Source organism: Melozone crissalis, unplaced genomic scaffold (genome assembly GCF_028551555.1).
Source record: "Melozone crissalis strain CALT ecotype California unplaced genomic scaffold, PUWL_Pcris_2 ptg000014l_1, whole genome shotgun sequence".
Lineage (NCBI taxonomy): Eukaryota > Metazoa > Chordata > Aves > Passeriformes > Passerellidae > Melozone > Melozone crissalis.
In genome coordinates, this window is record NW_026535792.1 from 3136295 (window position 1) to 3161227 (window position 24933).

Sequence of the window (24933 nt, forward strand, 5' to 3'; positions counted from 1 at the left end):
TGCAGGAGAGCTGTAAACTCATCTGGATTAGCTGACACTGAAGTCCTTGCACAAAGAGGACTGTTTTCATAAAGTTTAGCAGATTCTGTTAAAGCCTATATTAAATTTAGTCTTTAATGCAATTGGTTAACTTGCTTCAGAATTCTGAAAAAAGCTTCCCTAGGATTTAAATTCAGGGATCTGCCTTCCTCTAATAATACCCCCTAACAGAGAAGAGAACCCTGTAGTGAGTGCATTTCATTTTATAACGAGTCCTTATAATGCCCTATTTTCATAATGCTTATTCATTCCTTAAACAATTCCTAGGCAATGCTGGGAGGAAATAGTTATTAAAATATAAACCTAAGCTATGATGTCATTGACAGAGTATGCATCAGAAATAAACAGATATTAAGAACAAAAGAATAAAAAATAAAAATTCCAAAAGACAACCAGAAGTTATCTAACCAATTTGTATCTAACCAATGCTGGAAAGCCCTGCAGAGCAAACTGGGACAGAAAGGTGTCAGATGATGTCCTGGGTTGGCTAAATGATGCTTTTATCCCCTGGGTTTGCTATATGATGCTTTTATCCCCAATTGTCTGTTCTGTTTATGCTGAATAATAAGTTTTGCACCTTTAAGACTTGTTCCAGAGAGTGGAGGGGGGAGAGAAGCACACAGTTTGTTTGCAGACACTGCACTCACTCCTCCACATCACTACTCCTAAACTGTTGTCGTATGCAGATAGACAGACAGCAAAACAGAACTGTCCTTTAGTTTAATTAGTTTGAACTAGCTAAAGCAAAGAAGTTCCCTAAACTATAGATATTTTTCCTTTTTCTTTAAACCTACTCTAAACTAAACAGACAAAAAACACCAACAACTCACAGCTGTAGCCCACCAAGCCAGGCCCGAGCCACAACATTTCCAACGCCAAAAAAAACTAATAAAAGACTAAGTAAGCCAAACTGCAACCCAAGAAAGAGACTTTTCTGAGATGAAGAAAGAGTTTTCATCTCTTTTAAAACAACCAGAAGTTTTATTATTTATATTATTTTTCATTATTTATTTTTTTCCCAATTTTCTCCAGAAAAAAGTTTTTTCCCAAACCAATAAAGAAAAGAACCAATTAAATCTACTGTTCTAAAAAAAAAAAAAAACCTTTAAAAGTTCTCTCCCAAATTTACCCTAAACCAAAAAAAAAAAAAAAGAAGAGATGAGTATAATGAGTATAAAGCTGTGGGGAACTCCCAAATTTACCCTAAACCAAACAAATTGACCCTAAAGCAAATTTCCCCTAAACCAAAACAACAAATGAGTATAAAGGTTTTTCTCTGTGGGAACTCCCAAATTTACCTTAAACCAAACAAACTGACCCTAAAGCAAATTTCCCCTAAACCAAAACAAATCCAGATGAGTATAAGGGTTTTTCTCTGTGGGGAACTCACCTCCATGCTCCAGAAAGACACGGACACATCTCTCCTTGCCCCTTGCTGCAGAGAAGTGGAGCAGGGTCCAGCCGTTGGCGTCGCGGCCGTTGGGGGAATAGCCCTGCTCCAGCATCTTGCGCACGGTGTGGACATCGCCGGCGGCCACGGCAGCCTGGATCTGCAGCTCTTCCTGCAGCTCAGGGTTCCTCCTGCAGTGGTGGTGTAACATCCTAGCTGAGTCTGGCCTTTACAGGAGCCTCATGAGCTCACACGAGTCACCTTCAGTCAATGGGAAGCAGGAATAAATTAGGATTGGGATCAGAAATGGGGGATGTAGGAAAGAAAGCATCGCGTTCTGTTAGTCCTAAGACTTCTCTCTGTATGCTGGGAAAAGTGATGTTACACTTTTGGAGGATAAACCCCAAATGATCTCACTCTTATTAGCAAAATCATAGTACATGGTGACATCACTGAAGTGCAAAAGAAAAGGACACTTGCACATTATAAATAGTAAATGTTTCCTTCAGAAGTGACAGCATCAAACAGCAGCTCACAGTTAAAGCAACTGAGCAATGAGCAAAATGAAAAAACTCCAGAACTCACCATTCATTTCACAATCACACCGTGGTTAGTATCACTGCCTCCAGAGACACTGGTTAAATGGATTATCCAAACTAAGGAGTGGATGATCCAAACAGTTGCAGAGAACACCACTGCACTGCTACAGTAACTGAACTGTGATACTCTTTCTTTTTCTAGAAATGCACCCCTTGTAAGCTTCGGTGAAAATATCTTACCAATAGAATCCTGTGACCTACTGCATGTGAGTATTAGTAACACTAATGTTCAAATTGAAAACTTTAATTATCTTTTTTCCTTTTTCACCCTTTTTTTTTTTTAATTAGAGTTTACTGTTTGTATTCTGGCTTGAGCACTTCTTAATTAGTACACACAGGCTGTAAAGAACTTCTACATTCCAAAAATCAAATACGAGGATAATATTTTATGAGATCTGAAAATATATTTAAGTGCATTTACTACAGTCCTGTCAAACACCATGAGAACATATATCAGAATAATTCCATTTATAATTACCTTGATACAGTACATGAGAGCTGGGCCAAAAAAGGGTATCTAAAATAGCCACTGTAAAAGAGCCTACAAACAAGCACACCTTGGGAAAGAGAGACATACTGTGTACTCCATGCTCTGTTTGAAAAGTACCACCTGCAGTGCTACTTGGGGGCAGGAAAATGAACAGGTGTTTAGGGATTGTTCCCCAGCACACAAAGTTAAGTGATTGCATTTTCACATACATTGTATAGTATATCCCATAGTCCTAAAATAGAAAGGAGTATCAGAAGAATGAGTAAAAGCAGGGTATGAGAAAGGTAATGCTGAGCAACAGGAGCCTAAGAAAATATTCAAACGTGGATGGATATCAACACAGACCTAGAAGATTAAAAACAGAAATGTATTTAAACTCCTGCAAAGTTAATCAACATTAAAATACAAAGAAAAGTTCTAATGATGAAAATTAATTTCAAGCAAAACTTAAAATTTACAGGAATTTTTTGGTTTATTAGGATGTCAACACACATCATCACCTAAACCTTCTTTTAGGTATCAAAAAGACTTCCAGATCCTCATGATCCACAGGTCATTCAAAAGAAATTGCAATCACCTCCCCACATCCCACTGGACACCTGTTTTCCTGTGATGCAGGTATGCCCACAGACAAGAGAAAAGTGAAAGCATCAATCACTGCCAACTTTGCAGACAAAGGCACAGTGTGTGTTTGCTCTTCTACAACCTCCTCATGCCTATGGTAGGGAAGTTATTTATCTGCTTTTTGGAGAGATATAAACTTATAATTAACAGGTGCTCCAGTGACCCCACTTACCCTGCAAATATGGAAATTACACACAGCAAATGCCTGTCTTTGACATTTATAAATGCTTCAGCTTACCATGTATGGCAACAATCACTACTTCAGCACAGGGTTATTAAAGAAGACTTTTTAGCTCCATATGTTATACATGGCTTAGAAACTGGCTTTGTTTTGTTTTACAGTGTGAACTTCTTTATCTGAGGCTGGGAGGAAAGGGGATTTACAAAGCAGCAACTGCTAACTCAATAGGTCAGCTTTTGCAGCATATTCCAAAAATCAAACTTGGTTAATCTGATGACAATGGAAGTATTTCTATTGACTCTAATAAGCTTTTGCTAAGCTCTTTTCTAAACTCCAATTAGCACTTCAGAACATGCTCACCTATAAGACAGGGAGCTTGACTTCACTCTGCATCACACCACTAACAGCACTGGTAATGAAATTCCAGCTGCAAGAGCAAGATCTTCTTTGGATTTGCAGGTGAAAACTGACAGTAGAATCTAACTGATGATGATGAGTCATGCAAAACCCTTAAAAAATTCTAATTCAGACCAAGTCTCTTTTAGCCCTAGTTTCTGAATACCTACAAAAACAAGATATGATAACTTTTTTTTCAAACTGAGAATACCTGATCAAAACTTAATGTAAACAAACTTCATGATGCCATTTCTACAGTCCTTTCTTGTAAAGGACCAATACTTGCAAGCCCTCAAGTGATCCTGAAGGTTAAGGTCAGGCTAGTTGCTCAAAATGCTACAGAAAGAGATGGGATGACTAAAGAGATGAAATGGGATTTCTCATTTGAAGGGCCAGCAGTATTCCTTCCCCCTGCAACTCTCTGTGAAGACAGTTGGTTGAGGAAAAGCAGAGCTCTCTCTCTCACACTTCTCAGCTGGTGGGTATATTTGTAATGCAGCATTATAAAAAATTGGCATTGGCTCCATATGTTGCATGTGACTAGCAGAGCTTATTCAAATGAGCTGGTACTAAAGTACATAAGTACTAAAACATACAAAGCAGAAGACAAAGTCAGGCAGCTCCTTTTATCACTTGCACAGTTTCTGTAAATATCCACTCTTCCATCTCGCCCCTATGGCAAGCAATGAAATTCAAATGACAAGAATACTTAACCATAACATTAAAGGTTTCAGGATAGTTTTAGGTACACACCAGCTTTGAAAACATTTTTACTTCTGCTCCATAGATCATTTAAAACTCCTGTTTGCAAAGCCCCATTTAAGACATCAATCTTTGGAGAAGAGAAGGAGGACTACTGGAAGTAGCCCTTTGGCATTTAATATTTAATGTTTTGCAACTGTAATCAATCTCATTCAGGACTCAGCATGCATTTGGGTTGTTACATATTGGCTTTCTGCATGCAAGTAAAAAAACAAAAGGAAGCACAGGGGGGAAAAATGTACCTATATATTCTTGGTTATAATGATTTTATAGTGCCATGAAAATGGAGGACAGCAACAGTTACTTAATTGATTTTGCAAGTACAACAGGATAAACTCAATGTGGTCCCGAATTACCTTATAAGAGGTTGTTACTCTTTGATGGATGTCCCACTCTTCATTGTCTTCACTGTTCATAATCTTCTGTGCCCATGTGTGTCAAACAACCTGCTACCCCTTAAAAAAAATGGTATTTCTTGTTAGTTGTAAAGAATAAAAGCCAGAGGTTTACTTACTTTTACTTTGTTTGTGTGTGAGAATGCTACATTTTCATGCAGCTATGTCAGGAAAGACCCAAAGTGTGTCTCCTATCATTATCAAAGAATCCTCCAGAGGTTGGGGAGGGCAGAGTTTGCTTCTGCCACATGAGGAAAAGGCTACAGGGAATATTTTATGGAAGACAAGAGAAATGAGGGATGTGCTTCCTCTCTGGAGTATACCTTGAAGAAATGGTCTACACCCTTCTCTAATAATTATGTGTATCTGCCCCTCCTGTATGGAACAAGAATGGATACAAAGGTTACAGTAGGTATTTCTGCCTCACTGCTCAACACCTCCCTGTGGGAGTCAGATGCCAGGAAAAACATTCAGGATCCATTTAGTTCTTCCCAAACTACTTTTGTGGGTTTTTTATTTGTTTGTGGGGTTTTTATTGCTGTTTTTGTATGGGGTTTGGTTTTTGGTTTTTTAAATCTCCATCCCATCTGTGTTTCCCTAAGTAAAGAATAAAACCTGAGCCCCTAGACCATTGAATTGTGTCCTTCAGGTGAATTTGCAGAGCTACCAGCCTGTCTCCTGTCCGTCATGTGACAGCTCAAGCTGACACATGCTGTGTTTCACAAACAGGTAAAGCCACCTCCACAGCACAAGAAAACCACTAGCTCAAAAATCTTCACCCTTTCATATAGAAAAACCAGCCTTTTAGAATCAAGGTTTACCAAAATCCAGTTACAACCCCTGTGCAGATTCCTCCTTCAGAGCAGCCCCTCCTTATCCCCCCTGTCACCTGCAGTTAATGGGATCAGCCCCAGACCGTTCCTCCTGTACTCATCACTGTTATTTCACTAATTCTTTCTACACCTTTATCTGACCTTTCATTTCCTTTGGCTGCAAACTTTTAGTGAAAGGCTCCCTTATCTCATCTGAGCACTGCAATCATGCAATAAACAATAAAACCATTAAATACTTAATTGTACAGCTGATCACACAAACCCAACTGTGGCTCGTTTCTTCTGCAAACGAGTTGCACCAGAGCAGTTCCCTCAACTGTGCAGCTCTCTCTTAGATTAAGTTGAAATTTCTGCCACTTAATGCAACATAAAATCATCCTTTGCAATGATAGCTCAAAGAGGAGGATGAAAAAAAGCCCTTTTTATCCCTCTTATGCACATTTTCCAAGAGCTTTGCTTCCCAAGATAAAACATACAAGGTCTTCAGATATGCTTACAGCCCTGCACAGAACTGCACTGCCATGACCTAATTTGATCACATTTCTAGCCTTGTTTTTTTGCATAGATGATCAGTCGTTCACCTTTTTTTTTTTAATTTTTGCATGATTTTCACTTTAAAACCCACACATTTTTTATTAGCTGATGCAAATTAGAATTGCACTGACTTCACAGACTACAGACAAGGTAACAGATTGCTCCACTAAAAAAGTAACAAGCTTTTTTCCCCCCAAAGGAAAATTAGCTGCATATGGCAAGAGTAAGATCTGCAACTTTAATAAAAATAAGTCATATTTAGTAAGAGTAAAGCTCCCTCACTCAATGACTTAACAAAGTTTGATTAAAACATTAATAATTATAGTAGAGGCAGCACTAAATAAAAATAATAAGACAAACATCCTCATTATCTATTGATAATGTCTCATGTTGTCAAAGAGATCTTAGACTTTGCCACATCAATGTGTCACTTCTTTAAAGTCACTGCAAACATCATGTGGAAAATTAATTCCAACATATGTATACACTTACTTTAAAGAAAGTTAAAGGTTGGTACAAAAAGCAAGACCTCAAAATTCAGTATTTTGCTCATTCACATGGCCTGACAGAAAGAGCTGATCCCTAAACTCTGAGATTACACACCCAAGAGCAGAATAAGGACCATAAGTTCCTGATGTCAGCCTAACTCTGTCCAACAAGGGAAGTGTACCATTACACATGACATTTAGTATCTGGCATGGACCTCATCAGTGTAGGTCTGAGTTGCCTGTGGTTGAAGTATTCTGAGACATTTAAATCAAATAAACAACAGAAAAAAGGAAAGCCCTGTGGAATAAGGATAATCACATCAGCCTTCATTAGTCTCACAACTCACTTCTCCTACCCATTTCAAAGCTTGAGCAAGCTAAATGTGTTCTCACTCACATGGCATTTTAAAAATGGTCAGTATATTTTTGACAAACTAAACACAACCATCATTTCAGCTGTCACTCACGCTCCTATTCCAGGAGCTCTTCAGACAACAGTAGGGCAAACAATTGTGTTGTCATTTGCATTCTCACATCACAATCGTGAAGTTTGCAAGTAACATGTGAAATATCAAAATTTCACAGAACCTTATAATCCCAAACAGATTTTCTGCTGAAAGTTCCATGCTACAGCCCAGAGATGAAGAGACATATCCCTATGGTTGAGATAAAAATCACCAAGCAACACATGGGAGCTGCTGGGCCTGAAAGCAATGAGTTAACAGTGCATGAATCCAAAAAAGCAATGAGTTAACAGTGCATGAATCCAAAACATCACAGAGGAACTGCTGCTTCAAAGGGAAGAAGCCTTCACTCCTCACAAGGTGTCATTAAAAGTTACACATTTCTCGTGAGAGCTCCTGTGAGGCCAGCTCATAGCTTGGACATACTAAATTTAAAATAACCAAAAAGTTAACTTACAAGTGCCCCACTAACTTCAGGTGTTCCCAGAACTAGAGGTGGTGTTGTTACACACTAATAAGCAGCTGCTGTGTAGTTACATTCTGCAGGTGGGTGAAATTGAAGCACAGGGGTGTCATTTTACTACAATTACCCATCTCACTGAGAGGTTGTGAGGTCTGACTTTGGGCCTGATGGAGAATCAGAGATCACCCAGCTCAAGCAACTTCAGGTCTGCAAACCTGAAGGAAACTTCACCTTCAGCAACCACTCAGCATCCTCAGCACCCTCTCCCATACACTGGCACCCTTAAGCACAAGCAGAGCCCTGAGAATAAAATCCTGCAATTCCTTCTGAAGGCAGGACCTCCATGCTGCTGCTAAAGCCAGGCCTTGCAGCTCCTTTTTCAGTAGAGAATGCTGCATCAGGTTCACACAGCCAGAGCCTCCTCCCTCAAGATGTGCACTGACAAACTGCAGGGAGCTTGTGCTCTGCAGCATGCTTGGAGATCCTTGTGTACCGAGAAAAAAATACCAATTCCCCTCCAACTTCCAGCAGTGATACCACTAAGTTTTAAACAGTAAAAGTCAGATGGAAGCTTAGCCTTATGAGTAATTAATTTGTAGCAAGTGTTAATTGCTAAGATTTATGTATTTTCACGTGATTTACTATCATTAGAGCACCCAAACACCAACACTGCACGGAATGACAGAAGCAGGAACCAATGGTGAGTTCCAACCACATTAAAGGAGTCACTTCAGCCCTCATTCTCACAGCACAGCTGATAAAGCAACTGAGTGCTGCTTACAGAGTTTGTGTCATTCAACAATCTCTAGAAATACATTTGATATATATTTCTATTTAATACAGCCTAAAAGGATCCAAGTGGACAAAATTTTTTGGATGTCTTTAGTGGACACAGCAAGATTTTCACTGTGATAATATCATTCTGTAAGCACTGCTGGCACAAAACAAAACCATCCCTCAGACAGCACATTTCCTTTAAGGGTTGAGAATTCCCAATGAGGAAAAACAAACTCAAAATGAGGATATAGCCTGAAGACTAAAGCTTTCTCTAAAGGGCTGCTATACTTGCAACATGCTGCATTTCTTCCAGGGATCAAGAGCAGGACTTCAGCAATTCAGTGATCTCTGTGCCTTGTTTCAGACATGTGCAAATTTCTGCCAGAAGTTAATTCCCTGATTCCTGTGAACTCAATTCCAGTCTCTGCATCTGAATCAAACTTTGCTGCACTGGCATTTCACACTAGGAAGGAAATTCACAAATCAAATGAAAACTTAGGTCTCCTGTTGTGAATAAATCCCAAAGATCCCATGAATTGTTGGCACCACGAGGTGTTCTGTCAGAGCAGCTATAGCCCTGATGTGAGAGGCACTGGGTGGGTTGGGAAAAGGGAGTTAAAATAAACTAAATTCAGATGAAACAGCTGTGCAGTAACTGCACTGGTAAGTTTGTACTGATGCACATCTGCCTCACCTATTAGCAGGAAAATCCCTCCCGGAATCACACTGGGCATGTCCACATGTTCTGCCATTACTCCTGAGTTATCAAAATAACATGGAAAATTTCTTCCCTGCACTTCCAAAGCGTGCCTCAGGATTTGTTGCACTTGTGTTACAGAGGGATTTTCTATTTAATCTTCAACACAGAGCAACCACTTTTTGTCTTAATCTAAAGACATCTGTATTGGAAAAATGATCCAGCCTTGACCAAGGCTGTTGGCAACAAACACTGCTGCTTCTCCTGCAGGCTAATGCTCAAAAACAACTGATTGCCAACAATGAACAACGTTTTGGTACAGCCAGTGACATCTCTGAAAACACGACATAGACCACAGAGACCTCCAGGGAGGGCATTCTAGCCAAAAACCCAAGCTCACCTACATTTGAAACAGATTAAAATGGCTTCAAGGCAGACCCTGCGTTAGAAGAAGGCGCAGAGTCTCCATCCTTTGGAGCACACTGACAGCAGGATGCAGAAAAAGTCTGACTGACATCATTCACCCCCCACTCTCTCTCCTAGGATCCATTTCTTCATCTCACCACGTAGAACACGCAATTCTCCCTACGAACAGCTCTCCCCCTGAAACAGAACCTCCCTCCTACCAGCAGCACTGGTTTTCAGGACTCCTTTCATTTTTTCCCCTTAAGCACCCAACAGCATCATCTTCTTCTGTGATCTAAGCCCAAAAAGTAAGTACTTGTAAGCAGACACCATCCAATTAAATAAATTTCAATTTTTGCAGCTCTGTTACAACACACACACAATAAAGTGACCCACACAGGAGTGAGGTATGACTAAAGCAATGTACTGCAGTTACCATGACCTAGCCCAATAAAGATTTTAGAATTGAAACAAAAACAGAATCAGTGCTGAACCCATAAATTCATGGAAAGACTTAAAGAAAAGATCCTTTTAACGACTTAGAGCAAAGTATTTTTAAGTGACACCCCTGAGATGAAGACACAAAAACCCCGTTAAGTAGCAATTCATAATCAAAACAACATTTGCAGAATAATTTTGGAAAATTATAAAGCGTTACAAGAGGAACTGTACTTCAAATGGGATTCACAGCTTTCAAACTTTAAAAAAAGGTCAACAGAAAGTAGGTTTTAAAAGAACAAAGAAATCTAATGCTACCTATTCAAATCCATAAAAACACAAGAGGCCCCAATCCCAGCCAAACCATGTGTCGAGGATGACTCTGAGAGTCTAAATGAATCATCACCTTTCTGGGGGCTTTTTGAGTGCTGTTTTCTCTCTTCTGTGTTATTTTGTTCTTTGGAGTCACTATTTTTAATTCTCCTTTAAGGCAGCTTAAACCTAAAAAAAAAATAAAATAAAAGTAGAACTGAGCCACACAATGACATAAAAGAGAGCAATGAAGAACAAAATTGGTTAATACAAAAGCAATAGCCGGGCAAAATAGGAAGAGCCTTCACAAATTTGGAAGGAAAGGGGTTATTCATCAAAATCGGGATCTCTCCTGTTAAAGGAGGACACTCTCCCAGGATACTGAGGAGTTGAAGGGATAATAACGGCAGGACCGCTGCCCTGTCAAGGCAGCTCCTCCAGGGAATGGAAGTAAAGATAAGTGCTAAAGAATGGGACAGGAAGTAACCCAGAAAGCTGAGCTGCTGGGAAACCAAACCTCTCCCTCGCAGGAGTTCACGCTCCAGGAGCCGTCAGCGGCGCACACACACACACACACACACACACACACACACAAAAAGCCGGCCAAGCCCCGGCGCACAGCCCCAAGGCCCGGCGGCCGCCGAGGCACCGGGGGCGCCGCCGGGGGCTGGGGACGGGGACCCCCCTCGTTGGGCAGCCCCGGGGGCGGCCCGGAACCGGCCGGGGGAGCGGGCAGGGGTGGCGGGGGGCTGCGCAGCCCTTCCCGGAGGGAGCGGCGGGGGCTCCCCTCACGGCCCCGCACCCGCCGGAGGGGCTGCCCGGTGTGGGCGAGGGGAGGCCACGGGGTCGCGCCCCCCCCCTCCCCGCGCCGCGAGGGACCCCGGGGCAGCCGGGGTTACCTGCGTGACCCGCGTGCCGGAGCGGGGCGGGCCGGGGGCCCCGGGCGCGGCCGCCCCCCGCGCTGGCGGCGGCGGCGGGCGGGGGGTCGGGGGGGCCGAGCCGAGCGGGGACACTTCGCTCCGGGCCGCCCCCCTCGGCTCGCGGCGGGGTCGGCGGGCGGGGACTGACCCGCGCCGAGGCCAATCCGCGCCCGCCGCGCCGGCCCCGCCCCCGCCCGCGCGCCGCCGCCGCGCCACCATTGGCCGCCGGGCTGACGGCGGGCCCGCCCCCGCCCGCGCGCCGCCGCCGCGCCCCATTGGCCGCCGGGCTGACGCGGCCCCGCCCCGCGGCCCCGCCCCGCTGCCGTAAAGCCGCGGAGGAGTGGGGGGGTGGCTTTGCGACAGGGGCCGGCGGCGGCGGTTCCGGCGCTGTGACGGAGCGGAGTTTGGGCCTCGCGGTCCGCCGGGGGCGGGTGAGTGGCGAGAGTTGCCTGGCAGCGGCCGCCGGGCAGCGGGGCGGGGACGGGCCCGGGCGCTCCGCGGCTCGGGGTGACTAAGCGGGGCCGCGGGTGCGCGGACCGGAGGGGCGAGAGGCGCGGCCTGGAGCGAAAGAGGCGGGTCCGCATCGGGAGGGGCGGGGTGATGCGTTATGGGCGTGGTTTGGTTGTACGGGGGCGGGGCCTTGGGGAGCGATGCGGTGGCGGGAGGGGCTGAGGGGCGGAACGGGCTCAGGCGCTGAGGGGGAGCCCGGGAGGGGCTGAGGGAGAAACGGGCGGGTGAAGGAAGGGTCGCCGGCTGGTTGCGGGGCCCGCGGGTCTCTGAGCTGTGCGGATGCCGGGCTGGTGGCTGGGCGGGAGGCCTCGTTCGCCCTCAGCCCGGCAGGCCGGGGCTCGGGAGGAGCGGCGGCTCCGTGCTCGCTCTGTCACCCCGAGTGTCGCGGTTCCGATGAGCTCCCAGCGCTGCCGGGGCCGTGAGGGGGGTCCGGGTCCGCTCCTGCCGGCGGGGACTGAGGGCGCCCGGCCGAACTGCAGCCAAAGCGTCCGGCGTGCTGAGGTGTCACAGTGAACAGGGATTGTGCTGCTCAGGTTGTTTGCAAAGTCTGGAAGGAAATGACACGAATTTAGAGGCGTTTACAGTATTTCAGCGCTGAGCAGAAGCTTATTTATTGCGAGATGAGCCTACGAAATCATTGCGGGTATAAGGAGTCCAAAGTGTATTTTGGACTTAAATGCTATGATTCTAAACAGATCCAGAGGCTTCAGATTCATACTCAAAAGTTATGGACTGAGGTTTCATTTAGCTTTATCAGATACAATTTTATAATGAAACTAGGATGGAGTTTTGGATAGTTTTTTCTAGAAAAAAGGGCCTTTAAGGTCATCTCGTTCCATCCCTTGCCATGGCAGGGACACCTTCCAGTATCCCCAATTGCTCCAAGCCCTGCACAGCCTGGCCTTGGGCACTGCCAGGGATCCAGGGGCAGCCACAGCTGCTCTGGGCACCTGTGCCAGGGCCTGCCCACCCTCACAGGGAACAATTCCTTCCTAATTTGACTGAACTAACATTGTTGATAGCACATTTTCCTTTTTTTTTTTCTGTTACTAACACAAATGGCTTATATTGGCACACAATAACTCAGACATATAAGTGAAGAGGCATAAGTTTCTTCCCTCATTCTGTTTGCAGTTCCATTTGACTTTGGTTTTGATTTTAAAGCATTATTAATGATGAAAGTAACATACAAATCCCTTTTTTTTGTTTGTTTCTTATGTTCTGGGTAGGTTTCCTTTCTGTCTTTTATGTGATCAGTCTATATATAAGGTTTTTAGAACTGTTCCTGTTTATGCAGGAGTCTGGCTCTGTGAGGCATTGCCTTAATTGGTTTTTAGATGCTGTCGTGAGTAACTCAGATAAATAATACAAATAAGGGTTGGAGTTTGTCACTGCTTCCCTTTGCTCTTCAGCTTTGAGCTTTTCACTCTCGTGCTGTGTCTGAAACAAATTTAGTCCTTGTCTGATATTTTCTCCCTCTTTGAAGTAAATGCCATCAAAATAAGCCCCCTCACTTTTCATTTCCTTCAATGGCTTACGTTTGTGAGCTGTTGTCATGTGTGAGTGAGGCATATCTTAGAGATGCCTTTGTAAAGTTTGCAGATTAATGGTGGGGCACAAATGTGTTCTGGGAGGATGCAGGAAGGCACAGCCAGCACCTTGTGGTGGAGGTGGAATCCCACAGTGGGTGTCCTAGAAAAGTTCTGACTCCCTTCTGCCTTAACCACCCTGCTGAATCGTGTGAATTTGTGCCTGAGATCTCTTCATCTACCACACGAGGTGATAATTCCAGCTGATCTCCAAAACAGGAGTAAATGTGCTGAGATGATTTGACTTTATTAGGTATTCATTTAGGAAGAAATAAAGCTCAAGGATGGGAACAATAGCTATATAAAATATTCAGAGTGATTTCTGAAGAAATTTCATGAGGTTTCAGGTCATAAATTTCCACCTCAAGTAGAATTCTGAAAAGATTCTGCAAATGAAGAGGGAATTTATTGCCTGAAATACCAGATTTATTCTTAACATCCAGCAAAATGTGGAGTATGGGAAAGGATGGGGGAAGGGTTCTTGCTTTTATCAGGTGAGGAACATACTGTAACATTTTGGAGTTTCCAGGTCAGCCTTTGCTGAATGTGTCTTTAAAAATATCACACCAGAGGGAATTGTAGATTACTCCTGCAGGCAACTTCATGCTCTCACATTTTAGTTTCTTTTCTGAAGGAAATGCTTCCTGATGGTGGGAGAAGTGATGAGTCAGGATGGCACCTCTTGGGCTACCTCTGATCCTTTGTGCCTTTGGGAAGCCATTTTGTCAATCCAGGCTTCAGTTGCAAGGAAAAAATCAGGTTGTAAAAATGAAGGTGTAATTTTCAATGTTTGATGTTGCTTTTAAAACTTGTCAAGATTATAAGCTGGAACAGAAATGCCTCATATACTAATTTCTACAATTTCATTATTTTCTAATATTCTGCTAAAAAGAACTAGTAATTTAAAATATTTGGTCTGATGACAAATGCAGGTAAAACTTAGAATTTCTTGCTGGTTGGAAGACTGAACTGTTTTCTTCTTTTGGTAAGAAAGAAGAATTGCAGTATTTAAGTAAAAGCCAACTACAGGTGGATGGCTGCAGGAATTCTGCCTGCAATTCTACGTAGTTGATTATGTCAGACTTAGAGATGGGGATCCAAAAAGTATGCAAAGTATGAAAATTCCTATAATCAACTTTGGTTCCACTCCTAACTTCACCATAGATGAGTTTGTTGGTTTTAATTAAAAGCGATCTGGTTAGAGAGCATATTACAAGTGCTCTAAAAAGATAAATATTACAGATGAGCATCGCTCTTAATGTAGGTGAAAAAGAAACCCTGATATTTTTAAGGGTTTGTTGTCAGGGTTTTTTTTCTTCCTGAGAAGATGGGGTATCTGTTTTGCTATTTATATACTGGACAGAAAATTGTGGGGGCTCAGGTGCTCACACTTCATACAGAGATTTGAATTCTTAGTAGCTCTTAATTTTAAGCTGTAGCAAATCTTCCAGTGCTGTAATTGAAGGATGTCTTCCATTGACAGGGGGATAAAGACTTATTTTTTTTTACCTTTCCTGAATATGTTTAAGTGTTTTTATTGGCTCTTAATAAATTTTGCGCTCTGTTTTTAAATTATTCTTTAATTTTCAGCTTCTTTGTGGGTGTGCCCTGGAGGTCAGCCCACCTTGAGCCTGTGTGCAGCAGAAGTCAAGACTTGTCCTCCCTTTGGCTTCCATTTTTTCAGAGCTGTTTCCAGTTCCAGTCTCCGTGGAGCAATGAACATTGCCAGTTCAGAGGAAAATTTGCAGCTGAAATTTGATGCCTGTTTTTGGAGGCATCTGTCACAAAAGAGTTTAGGTTCTAGTTGTTTTAGCAATGTAGTCCAAGTTCTCATATCTTTGGAAGTAGCCCCTAATAACAATCATCTTTGGGTTTAATTCCAGCAAATGAACTTTGGTGTTGGTAATGTAATACTGGAGCTGTGAACTTCTTCCCAGCATGGGAATTCTTCATTTTAATGTCTCACTGAGACAGTTTGTACAGCTGAATTTGCATTTTCAAAACAAGTTTAATAATGGTAGCATTAACTCTGAAAACATGTTGTTCCTTTATATTTTGCAGTTGCTTGCAAAGTAACAGCAGAATGTTTTATTTATAGGTGACTTAGAAGAGAAATGCCCAGTGTGCTCCTGTTTCTCTGACTGGATGAAAGTGACCTGGAAGCTGATTTGCAGTGAGCAATCAGTGAAGCCACACAGGATTTTATGGAATATTGCATGATCTCATCATGAAGATCTCTCTCCTGCAGCAGATGTATAAGGATGTCCTGGCAGGCATTCCCCTAGCAAGGGAAAGCCATCATTATTCCTCTTTAATGAATCTCTGTGTGGAGCAGCCACCAGAAGGAGATGGATCCTGTCATCAGCAGCATCTGCCATCGACTGCTAGTGGCACTGGGAGCCATCAGGACTCTGATATGTCAGATGTTGTCCCTGCAACAGATGATTTATCCAGGAGCTTTGCAAACATGAGCTCCTCGCTCTGCCCCCGGGAGGTGACGCTGCTCCAGCTCACCCTGATCAAAATGATGGTGGCCAAAGCAGAGTCCCAGGAGACTGAGCTCCACACGAGACAGAAGTACTGTGAAATCTTTGTTCTTCTTCTGAAGGAGGCAAAAATTGACTCAAAATTGGTAACTGCTGAAAGATTTATTTAGGAAAGGAGGAAAAATAAAAAGGGATGTGCCTTAGATATTTTTCCTTTTTTACCTGTCTCCAGATTCACCTGCTGGGTTCTGATGATCGGCTGTTATCTCACATGGCCTCACAAAGTTTGGCATCTCTTGTGTATTTCCAGCTGAAGGAAGAGGTGAGTGTGGCATCACTTCACAGCTCAAAAAATGGCTTAGTGAACCTGTGCCTGCAGGTTGTTCCATTTCACTCTGCAGCCAAGTTTTTCTAGTGTTTGTATTTTCTAAGAAACTTTGGCAACGGTGTTGGAAGAAGCCTGGAGTATAGAAGGCCAGGAGATCTGGTGTGTAACAGAGGCATAGAGTGTCTTTATATATAAAAAATCTATAAAAATCTGTAATTTTATGAAACTCATTTAAGGTAAAATGGATGTAGATGATAAGAATCTCTTTAAGGTTGCAATACAGATATTAAAAAAGCCATGATCTAGACTATCAGTATTTTTACAGTTCCTTGGTATCTGTTGGGTGATGCAGTAGATAAAACTAAATAACAGCCTCTTGGAAGTTAATAAAATGCTTTAGTGTATGCTCTTGTTTGAGTAACCCAATTACTTGAGGTTTTTTTTAATTTGCTGTATATTTAGTGAATATGTATTGCAGTCTCCATAGTAGCATCCTGAGCACAGATTTATTTCATAATTATGTTTGTAATATTTCTCGCCAAGTTGTCTGGGAATTACGAGTTCAGATCTGGTCTGTCTACAGAATTATCTGATTTTGGGTAGGTCACATGACATGAGGAGGTTTGGTTTTCCCTTTTTGGAGCATACAGATAATTTCTATTGCATGCATATGTTGCTTCATGTTTGTAATTAAAGACCTAATTAATGGCCCAGGACAGACATTGTTTCTACCTCTGTTTTGTCTGTGCCTACATTTCAACCTTTTTAACATACAATTTGAAATCACTGTGTTATGATTTCATGTAATTTGCATAACAACTGAGAGCATCCGTGATTGGGTTTGGAATTGTTTTCCGTAGGACGCTGTGAACGTGCCGTGGCTGAGCTTCAGCCTGGCCGCGCTGCCGGGGTTCCCCGGGAGCGCGGGGGTGCCCGGCTGCCTGTGGACCCTGGCGGCGATTCTCAAGGAGACGCTGAAGGACGCGCCCGCAGCCCGAGCAGGTACCGGCGGTGCCGCCAGGAGGAGCCGCTCACCCGGCATTCCCCGGGAATGGTTCGGCTCCAGGACACCCCTGCCCTCCCTTGTACAGGGGTTGACAGAGTGCTGTTCAAATGTAGTGGTTTAAACATATTTATACTCTAAAAGTAGTCACAACACCGATTAATTTCTTATTTACTGATTTATCTGTTACACCTCAGGTCAATAACGTGCCTCTTGTTGCCGTAGGTGCTCTGAAGAAGCTGTTGGCTCCTCTTGATGCGGTGCTTGAAGGATTTTATAATGCCATCCTGCTCCATCATTTTGACAGTCACCACTACACTTCACCTTATTCTGAAGCTGCAAACAATCTGATCAGTTTTATAGATCTGCTTGAAGCACTTTTGGTTTCCAGAATTGAACTGGAAATACCATTCAGGTGCCAGAGAATTTTATTTTTGAAAGTCTCTTATGTCCTCAACGTTATTAGCTCATCGATTCCTTATGTAATCAAGAAGAAATTCATTTTGCTCCTTAAAAAATGTGTCCTTTGCAAGTCTAGAGAAGATGCTAAAGGTGGATCACAGTTCTTACAAACCCCATCTTTGTGTGAGGATATGCTTGCACTGAGTAATGTTGTTCTGCAGGTTGTGAATTTGACTTGGCTTAATCAGATCCCTCTCAGTGGGAAGTCCAGCTACTTTGGAAGCAGTGAAACTGCTCCTGGACATGATTCTCAAGGTGCTTCTGACCAAACTGTTCTCAGAGCCTTAAGTCTGGTTGTGCTTAAAGCACTGGAATTCAAGATTCAAAACGCTGCAATAGAAGCAGAAATCAAAGGTAACAGTCCATTTAAATTTTGCTCATGAAGCAGCAAGAGTTTGAGCTTTCAGATTTTGTAGTCACAGCTCATTAAGACTGTAAATAGATTTCAGCTGAATTAGTGGTGGTGGGAGGGAGGAAGGAGAAGACCCACCCAAGAAACTGCTGTTGCTGTCCTGCCTAATTAGTTGTCTCCTTGCATTTTGTCAAATCCTTAGCCCTGCAATATGTTGGGCTTCAAACAGCTGCATTTGGGATTGAAATTTTTACCTGTTAAGAACATTAAGCCAGCTTGAGAACACCAGGCTCTTCAGCTGGACAGGAAGAGTCCCTAGCACAAGCATCTGCTCAGTTCAGGGTGGGGAACTGAAAAGAGCTGCAGGTAACACTCTTCTCTTTTCTAAGGTGGAGGTAGAACTTTAAGCACCATTATGTATTTTATTGAAGGTACAAGGCATTACTGTCAGCCAAGTAATGTCATGGGGCAAAGCCAGCTGGGGTATAGACAGGTAAATAAAAACAATGAAGCTCCAAAGTAAGGCACAGGGGAATTGTGGGACACAGAATCACAGAATGGCTTGGGTTAGAAGGGGCTTTAAAGATCATCCAGTTCCAACCCATGCCATGGGCAGGGACACTTCCCATTAGAGCAGCTTGCTCCAGGCCCTGTCCAACCTGGCCTGGACATTTCAGGAATAGGGCAACCACAGTTTCTCTGGGGCCTGTGCCAGGTCCTCATCAGCCTCTCAGAGAAGAATTTCTTCCTAGTGTCCAATCTAACCCTGCCCTCTGGCAGTGGGAAGCCATTCCCCCTAGTCCTCTCCTTCCAGGCCCTTGTCCCAAGTCCCTCTCCAGCTCTTTTGGAGCACCTTTAGGCCCTGGAAGGGGCTCTAAGGTCTCCCTGGAGCCTTCTCTTCTCCAGGTGAGCACCCCCAGCTCTGCCAGCCTGGCCCAGAGCATCTCTGTGGCCTCCTCTGGACTGGCTCCAGCAGCTCCACATCCTCCCCATGTAAATGGTTGTGTTGTTTTTCACCCTGGCTGGCACATCTGGCCCTTCCAGTTACCAGGTGTGAGCATTCCTCCCACAGCTGCTGCCTTGGGCTGGCTGGCTGCAGTGAGGGGCTGGGCTGGGCAGGAGAAGGGCAGAGCTGCTGCTGTGCCAGGGCTGGGCTGGGGCAGCAATGATCTATTTACTGAGGATGTGGCCAAAAGTCATTTCTGTTTCTTTTTAAACAAGGATGAAATTTTACAGCAGTTTAAATACATTGAGGCATTTTAGTAGAAGTTCTAGACATAAATATTATTTCACTTTTTATATTTCTATACTAGGTAGCAAGCCTGAAATCAATTTTAATTCATCTGTGTGAAAGAGCTACACCTTCCATAAGACAGCTTGTGAAACTTTTTCCAGATTTTTGGAAGATGTTATATTTGTGATGTCAGTTGCATTCTTGAAGGTTTTAAAGTATTTGTAAAGAATATTTTACTTGTGATCCACATTCTGAAAAATGTATGGAGACTGAGATTGAGTAAGAGCAAGTGAAAAGAAAAAATGTCGGCTATATCCATTTTAGATATCTCTGTGAAAATTCTCTCTCAAAGAAATAGATTCTCCTCTCTTTTCCAGATTCATGACATAAAAATGAGTTTTTTAATTAGATTCAAACACCCCAACTGTCAAGAGGAATTTCCATCTGAAAAGAATGGTACTTCCTTATTTTAATGAAATTACAGGAAGTGTTTAAAACAAGCACCTTAATGCTTTAATATGCTAATTTCCCTTCCGGGAAGCTGCGTGATCTTCTTGTCATTAACATGGATTAAAGTGGCTTAACTTTAATTAATTTCAATTTTGAGAATCATTTCCAGGTTTATGGGGAAGAGTTTGTCTGAAGAGTAACTATAAATAACAAAGATAATTTGATGTTCCTGTGATTTGCTGGGAGGAAAAACAAATCTTAAAGTCAAATATTAAGGAAAATCATGTAGTGATGCAGTAAATAAAATTGATTTCAATGTTGCAGGAAAATTTTCTGTTTTCTAAACATTGAGTGTGTGCTATGTTACATCAAAAACTGCTCTGTAGTATCTCATTAGTATTGAAAGTGTAAGTTTTTTGACTTAAGGGAAAGAGTCTCTGTTTAGTGAATACAAAGTGATTTTTATGAGTAAGCTACTGCACTAAACCAGCAAGAACTAATCTATAAAATTTGATGCTGTGATAAATCAGTTGAGCTAAGGAAAAAACTGCATTCATGAACTGTTATGCACTGTTAATTTAAAAAATAGAGTGTGTGTTGTTTGGCAATAAAAATGTATAGCAAAGTTCATGATTAATTTTGTTTTCCAGGAGACTTTGAGAGCTCCATGTCCCAGCTGCTGATGTTCTGGAGGAGTCATGGAAAGCCTTCCCCACACTCTCACCCAGCTGGGCATCACTGTGAATGGCTCTCCTTGGTTTTCATGGAGCAGGATGATGACATGTGGGAAGCTGCTAAAGCTTTATTGCTCATCTATTTAAAACTTGATAGGTCAGTCTATCTTTTTATTTCTGACAGAACTGTGAAGAATTGTACTTCAGTGAGGTTACTGTGACATTCCCATTGGTTGCTGTTGTTGGAAGGAAAATAATTTTTTAATAATTTAACCCAACCCCCCCCCCCCCCCCAAACCTCTGGATGATGTAATAATGTGTGGTGTAAGAGCTGATAATTTAAGTATTTTTTGGATGGAGATAGGAGTTGTGAAAGTTTCCTACTAAATAATTTATCATATCCTGTAATTCAGGATAATTGACTTCATGTCTAAAATAGTGGTTACAGATAAAAAGCAAGATTGCTTCCTTACAACATTGAAGGTTTGACAAGAATGGGATATTAGACTTAAACTTCAATAATTCAGGTACTTCTGGCTGAGTTTATAAGGATTGGCCCTATGGGAATTCCAGCTACTTGATGTAAATGCTTCTTGCTAACAACTGAGAAGTGTTCTTCATGGATTTGTCCTGGATGTACAATGCTTCATTGTTGTTTAAATTACCATACAAGATATTATGCTGATTTATACAAGGCTCCCAAGCTTCAGGTGGGAAGATAATGCAAGTAACACCTTAGACACACACAATTCTCAGACACTTAACTACAAGTAGGCTCCTCTTCCAGTGTGTGTAACATTCTGAAAATTAGCCTGAATTCAGGTTAACAAAAATATTCAAATAAGATTGTTTCATATTGATATTAAAGTACAGTTGATGTGTTGTAAGTACCTTTGTTTACTGCAGAAGGTTTCCTAAGGAGTGCCCTTTAAGGCCTGCTTTAAATGCTTTGGCTTCCTGAGCTGTCCCATCTCCTGGTCCCAGCTGCCTTCATTCTTTCTCACTCTGATACAAAAACTTCTCTATTTGTTCTTATTTTTCACAAAATTAAAGAAAATAGCAAGAATTCATCTGGATATTGCTGCTTTAAAAAAAATTGTAAACTTCCACTAAATTATTTCCTGGTTCACTTTTCAGGTTACGGCATGGTGTTGCTGATAACCTAAGCCACAAAGAGGAGAAATCCTGGCAGTTCCTTGTGCATGCAGGTGGATGTAACCCACACTGTATCTTTTTATTTTTTCTGGAGAAGATTGCATTTGATTCCACAGTACTTCTAGATTTTCTGATTTCATCAGAAACTTGCTTTCTGGAGTACTTGGTCAGGTACTTGAAGCTCCTTGGGAAGGAGTGGCCTCACTTTGTAGAGGTCTGTAACCATTTGGATACCAGGCACAGCACTTTGCACGCAGTTGGTTCTGTCAAGCAGAGCTGCGTGACCGGGGTGAGTTTGCAGAATGCTGTTTGTGCAGCAGAGCCACAGAGTGCGATGGCTTCGGCTCCTCACAATTGCCCGGTGTTTACAGCACGGCAGGGTGATAATGGGGCTGCAGAGTGGAGCCAGTCTGACTCACTGACCGGCGCTGATAGCGCGTCCCTGCTCGGCCCTCTTCAAAGCCTGGTTAATTATGACAGCTCAGAGGACTCGGAGGTGGAATCAGATGGAAAAGAGTGTTTGGTAAACACAAAGCAATTGCCACCAAACAATGAGGGTGAGGTGAGGAGGAGGCAAACAGGTTGCAGCTGCAGAGATGATGACCGGAATTCACGCACCTCTGAAGTGTCGCCTCCGAAACTGAAGGGATCCCCTGCCTCATCCTGTTGGACTCGTATGGCATCTCCAGATAACATTGCTCCCCTAAGAGTAATGCTTTACAAATCAACAAAGTGTCTGGAAGAGCTGCAGGAGGCTATTTCTAGGTTGCAGAGGAGAAATCTTTTCCCATATAATCCATCTGCGTTGTTGAAACTGCTGAGCCAGGTTGAGAAGATGAATAAATCCATGAATCCACAATAATCCAAAGTGTTCTTGTGGGGTTTTTTAAACAAGTTCACCAGGGAATATTTCCATGAGATTAATGATTTGTTGCCTCATGCCTCTTGCGCCAGTCAGTGCATTTAACCTCAGGCAGGGTGAACATGGATTTGGTTGGAACCCTAAAATCTGGGATTGCATCCAGTGATATGATCCATGACCTGAGGGGCCTAAGCTCATTCATGGTGTGTATGTCAATGTACAGTAAATAAGGATTAGTTGTTGGATATTCAACTTTTTGTAATAAATAACTCACGTGAAAGCATTTCAAAAATATATGCTAAAGTATTGTCAATTATACTCAATGTCATTCTATTTTTAGCTCATTGCCAGATTAGTAGTGGTTCATAGACTTAGGGCAAAGTTAGTGCAACACTTGACTGCTTAGAAGTTGGGCTAAATAAAATAATATAGCTGGGGACAGTTTACTGTTCATCCTGTGTGTTCTGCATTGGTGCATTGCTCAAAGTGGACCTTCAGATGTCTCTATTCCTTTAATTAAAAGAAAAAGGAGATGTGAAATTAAAGCATATATTGTCTATGGAAAATTTTAGTTGAGCATTGTAACGTAGGTGATGCAAAAGTGACATTCCAACAGAATTTTTTGCATCCATCATGCATTTCCTATAAATATAGGATGTATATTTAATAAATCAGAAAGAGAATTAGAAAATAAGTGACTCCAGTGCAGTGAGAAGGATATTGAAGATGTTAAATTATTATACTTATATCTTTTAATAGATGTAATTTGAATAACCAGAAGAGTGAGTGTCTGAGAGTTTGCCTGGGGGAGCAAGTTCAGAGCAGGATCCAAGGCAGTTGCACTTAGCAGGAAAGCACCTGATGCTGCTTCATTTACCCTGCAGCTTGTAATGATCTGCCAAGGGTTAGGCATGGGGAAAGTACTGACAACAGGAGCACTGGGAAAACCTCAGACCTCTTCAGAGCTGTGGGAAGCAGCTTTCCTCTTAGGATCTGCTCTTGAAGGTAAGTGCTCTGTTCTGACTGAGAACAAGTGCTCTTTTCCCTTTGAATAGAAATTTAGTGTTACATTAAAATAGATGCCAAGCTGAGATGAGCAGTCTCTGGAGAAGGTTGCTGACCTTCAAATCTCTGTGGCCATCTTCTAGATTAGTCTTTAGCCCTGACAATCAATGCAACTGGGAGGGGAAGAAAATTGGATGTATTTCATGGGATCCACAAAGAGGAGGAATCCTGGCAGTTCCAGTGCTCTCCAGTGCCCCTGGAATGGTATGAGTGCACAGACAGGGAGGGTTGGACCTGTCTTACCCCTCCAGGCTGACAGCAGTATTTTAGGTAGGAAGGAGTGAAGGAGATCTGAATATTCTGGGTGTTTGCTGTACCGTGGTTTCTTCCTGAGACCAAGACAGCTGTTGTGCAGAGGGGTGGGTGGGAATGTGAAGGAGTGGAAACCTTTCCATTCATGCCTGCAGTTGCTGTAGTTAAGAGCTAACCCCGGGGTTGTCCAGGGCAGCAACATGCCTGGCCTCTCTTTGTTTGAGCCCAGTTGTGCTGTAGCTGCTGAGTTGCTCATTTCTGTCAGGACTAAAATCCCTCTGGGCGTGTTCAGAGCTGCAGCTCCAGACAACTTGGGAACTTTTTCAGTTCAAACACAGGAAGTGCCATGGGCAAGGTGGTTGAGCAAGAGTTTCTCAAGTTCACAATTTTCAAAGTAGGTAGGTGCTTATATTTCCGTGAAATCCTTTCCACTATCCTCACTCCTTTTCTAATCTAGACTTTGCTGACTAGTTTATTTTAATTGGGTAATTCTGTTGTTTACACTGAACATAAGATTCAGTGTAGAAGATGGTTCAGCATTTCTTGATCTACACTTTGCCAGTTGGAAGTATCTAAATTGCAGCAATATCTCTGACACTGATATGATAAGCTGAGTGGGAAAAATAGAGTGGTGTATGATAATTTTGGAAAAATCCTAGGCTTATTTGTCAGTGATTACTACAACTGTATAAGCTTTTATAAAGAGTTTAGACATGTCAGGACAGCGTGTAGAATGTAGCAAGAAATGTAGGTGTCCATAACCTGATTTTTTTCAATACAGCAAATCCAGTTGCAGTCCAATTGTATTTAATTCTTACAGGCTTGAGGCTGATTGTGTTCCCACCTGGTTATTAGAAATATTGGAAGTTATGTTTCCCTTCTCAGAAAGCCACTGTTTTAATTTTTAGAATGTTTTAGTTGTAAAAGTGGATGAATATAGTTTGTATCTGGCAACTAGATACCTTAATGTGTTGATATTTTACCATTTATGACCTGGGATGGATTTAAATTGAGGAGTTGGGGTTTTTTTATTGCACACAAATTGAGGGTGAACCATGAAGGTGGATTGGACTTCTTTGGCTGTATTGAGAAAACCAACCACAAAAAAAGTACCTTGCTAAAGAATTTGTGTTTTAATCAATTGGTCAGTGTAGAAAGTGGTTTGGCTAGGTTTTGGTTGGTTTTTTCAATGATATAAATTTTTAGGCACAGCTGTTATTTCATGTCCTAGAACAAATTAATTCAGCTGCAGAACCTGTTACCAGTGTTAAGTTAGAACTTGAGAATTGGGTCAATGTGCCTTA

At 42.5% G+C, this 24933-nt stretch overlaps 2 protein-coding genes across 7 annotated transcripts in view; one reads left to right on the forward strand and one right to left on the reverse strand.

Moving 5' to 3' along the window:
* The window catches only part of ASB7 (ankyrin repeat and SOCS box containing 7), a 30535-nt gene extending 19280 nt beyond the window's left edge, over nucleotides 1-11255 (reverse strand). For 2 of the 3 annotated variants that reach the window (XM_054272890.1, XM_054272892.1), the window contains exons 1-4: nucleotides 11187-11255; nucleotides 10382-10476; nucleotides 4838-4936; nucleotides 1430-1690 (exon numbers count right to left, since the gene is read on the reverse strand). In XM_054272890.1, coding sequence (XP_054128865.1) covers nucleotides 1430-1640 — 211 coding nt within the window. In that variant the 5' untranslated portion in view covers nucleotides 1641-1690; nucleotides 4838-4936; nucleotides 10382-10476; nucleotides 11187-11255. Of the gene's footprint in view, nucleotides 1-1429; nucleotides 1851-4837; nucleotides 4937-10381; nucleotides 10477-11186 lie in introns of those variants that run through there. The other variant, XM_054272891.1, reaches the window with a different exon arrangement.
* A 299-nt stretch (nucleotides 11256-11554) lies between these two features.
* Nucleotides 11555-22828, forward strand: LINS1 (lines homolog 1). Of its 4 annotated transcripts, XM_054272923.1 has the most exons (8): nucleotides 12796-13496; nucleotides 13941-14065; nucleotides 15405-15938; nucleotides 16025-16114; nucleotides 16981-17122; nucleotides 17349-17939; nucleotides 20272-20452; nucleotides 21433-22828. In XM_054272923.1, the coding sequence occupies exons 3-8, from the start codon at nucleotides 15534-15536 to the stop codon at nucleotides 22310-22312; spliced, it is 2289 nt and encodes a 762-aa protein (XP_054128898.1). In that variant the 5' UTR covers nucleotides 12796-13496; nucleotides 13941-14065; nucleotides 15405-15533; the 3' UTR covers nucleotides 22313-22828. The 4 variants fall into 4 exon arrangements, with proteins under 4 accessions (XP_054128896.1, XP_054128898.1, XP_054128897.1 ...); XM_054272921.1 differs by lacking the exons at nucleotides 12796-13496; nucleotides 13941-14065 and adding an exon at nucleotides 11555-11638; XM_054272922.1 differs by lacking the exon at nucleotides 13941-14065.
* Nucleotides 22829-24933: the final 2105 nt, after the last annotated feature.

Coding starts and splice junctions, on each gene's coding strand:
- LINS1 (XM_054272921.1), top strand. CDS start 15,534: ATGAAGATCTCTCTCCTGCAGCAGATGTATAAGGATGTCCTGGCAGGC. Junction 15,939..16,024: donor CAAAAATTGACTCAAAATTG/GTAACTGCTGAA, acceptor ACCTGTCTCCAG/ATTCACCTGCTGGGTTCTGA. Junction 16,115..16,980: donor ATTTCCAGCTGAAGGAAGAG/GTGAGTGTGGCA, acceptor TGTTTTCCGTAG/GACGCTGTGAACGTGCCGTG.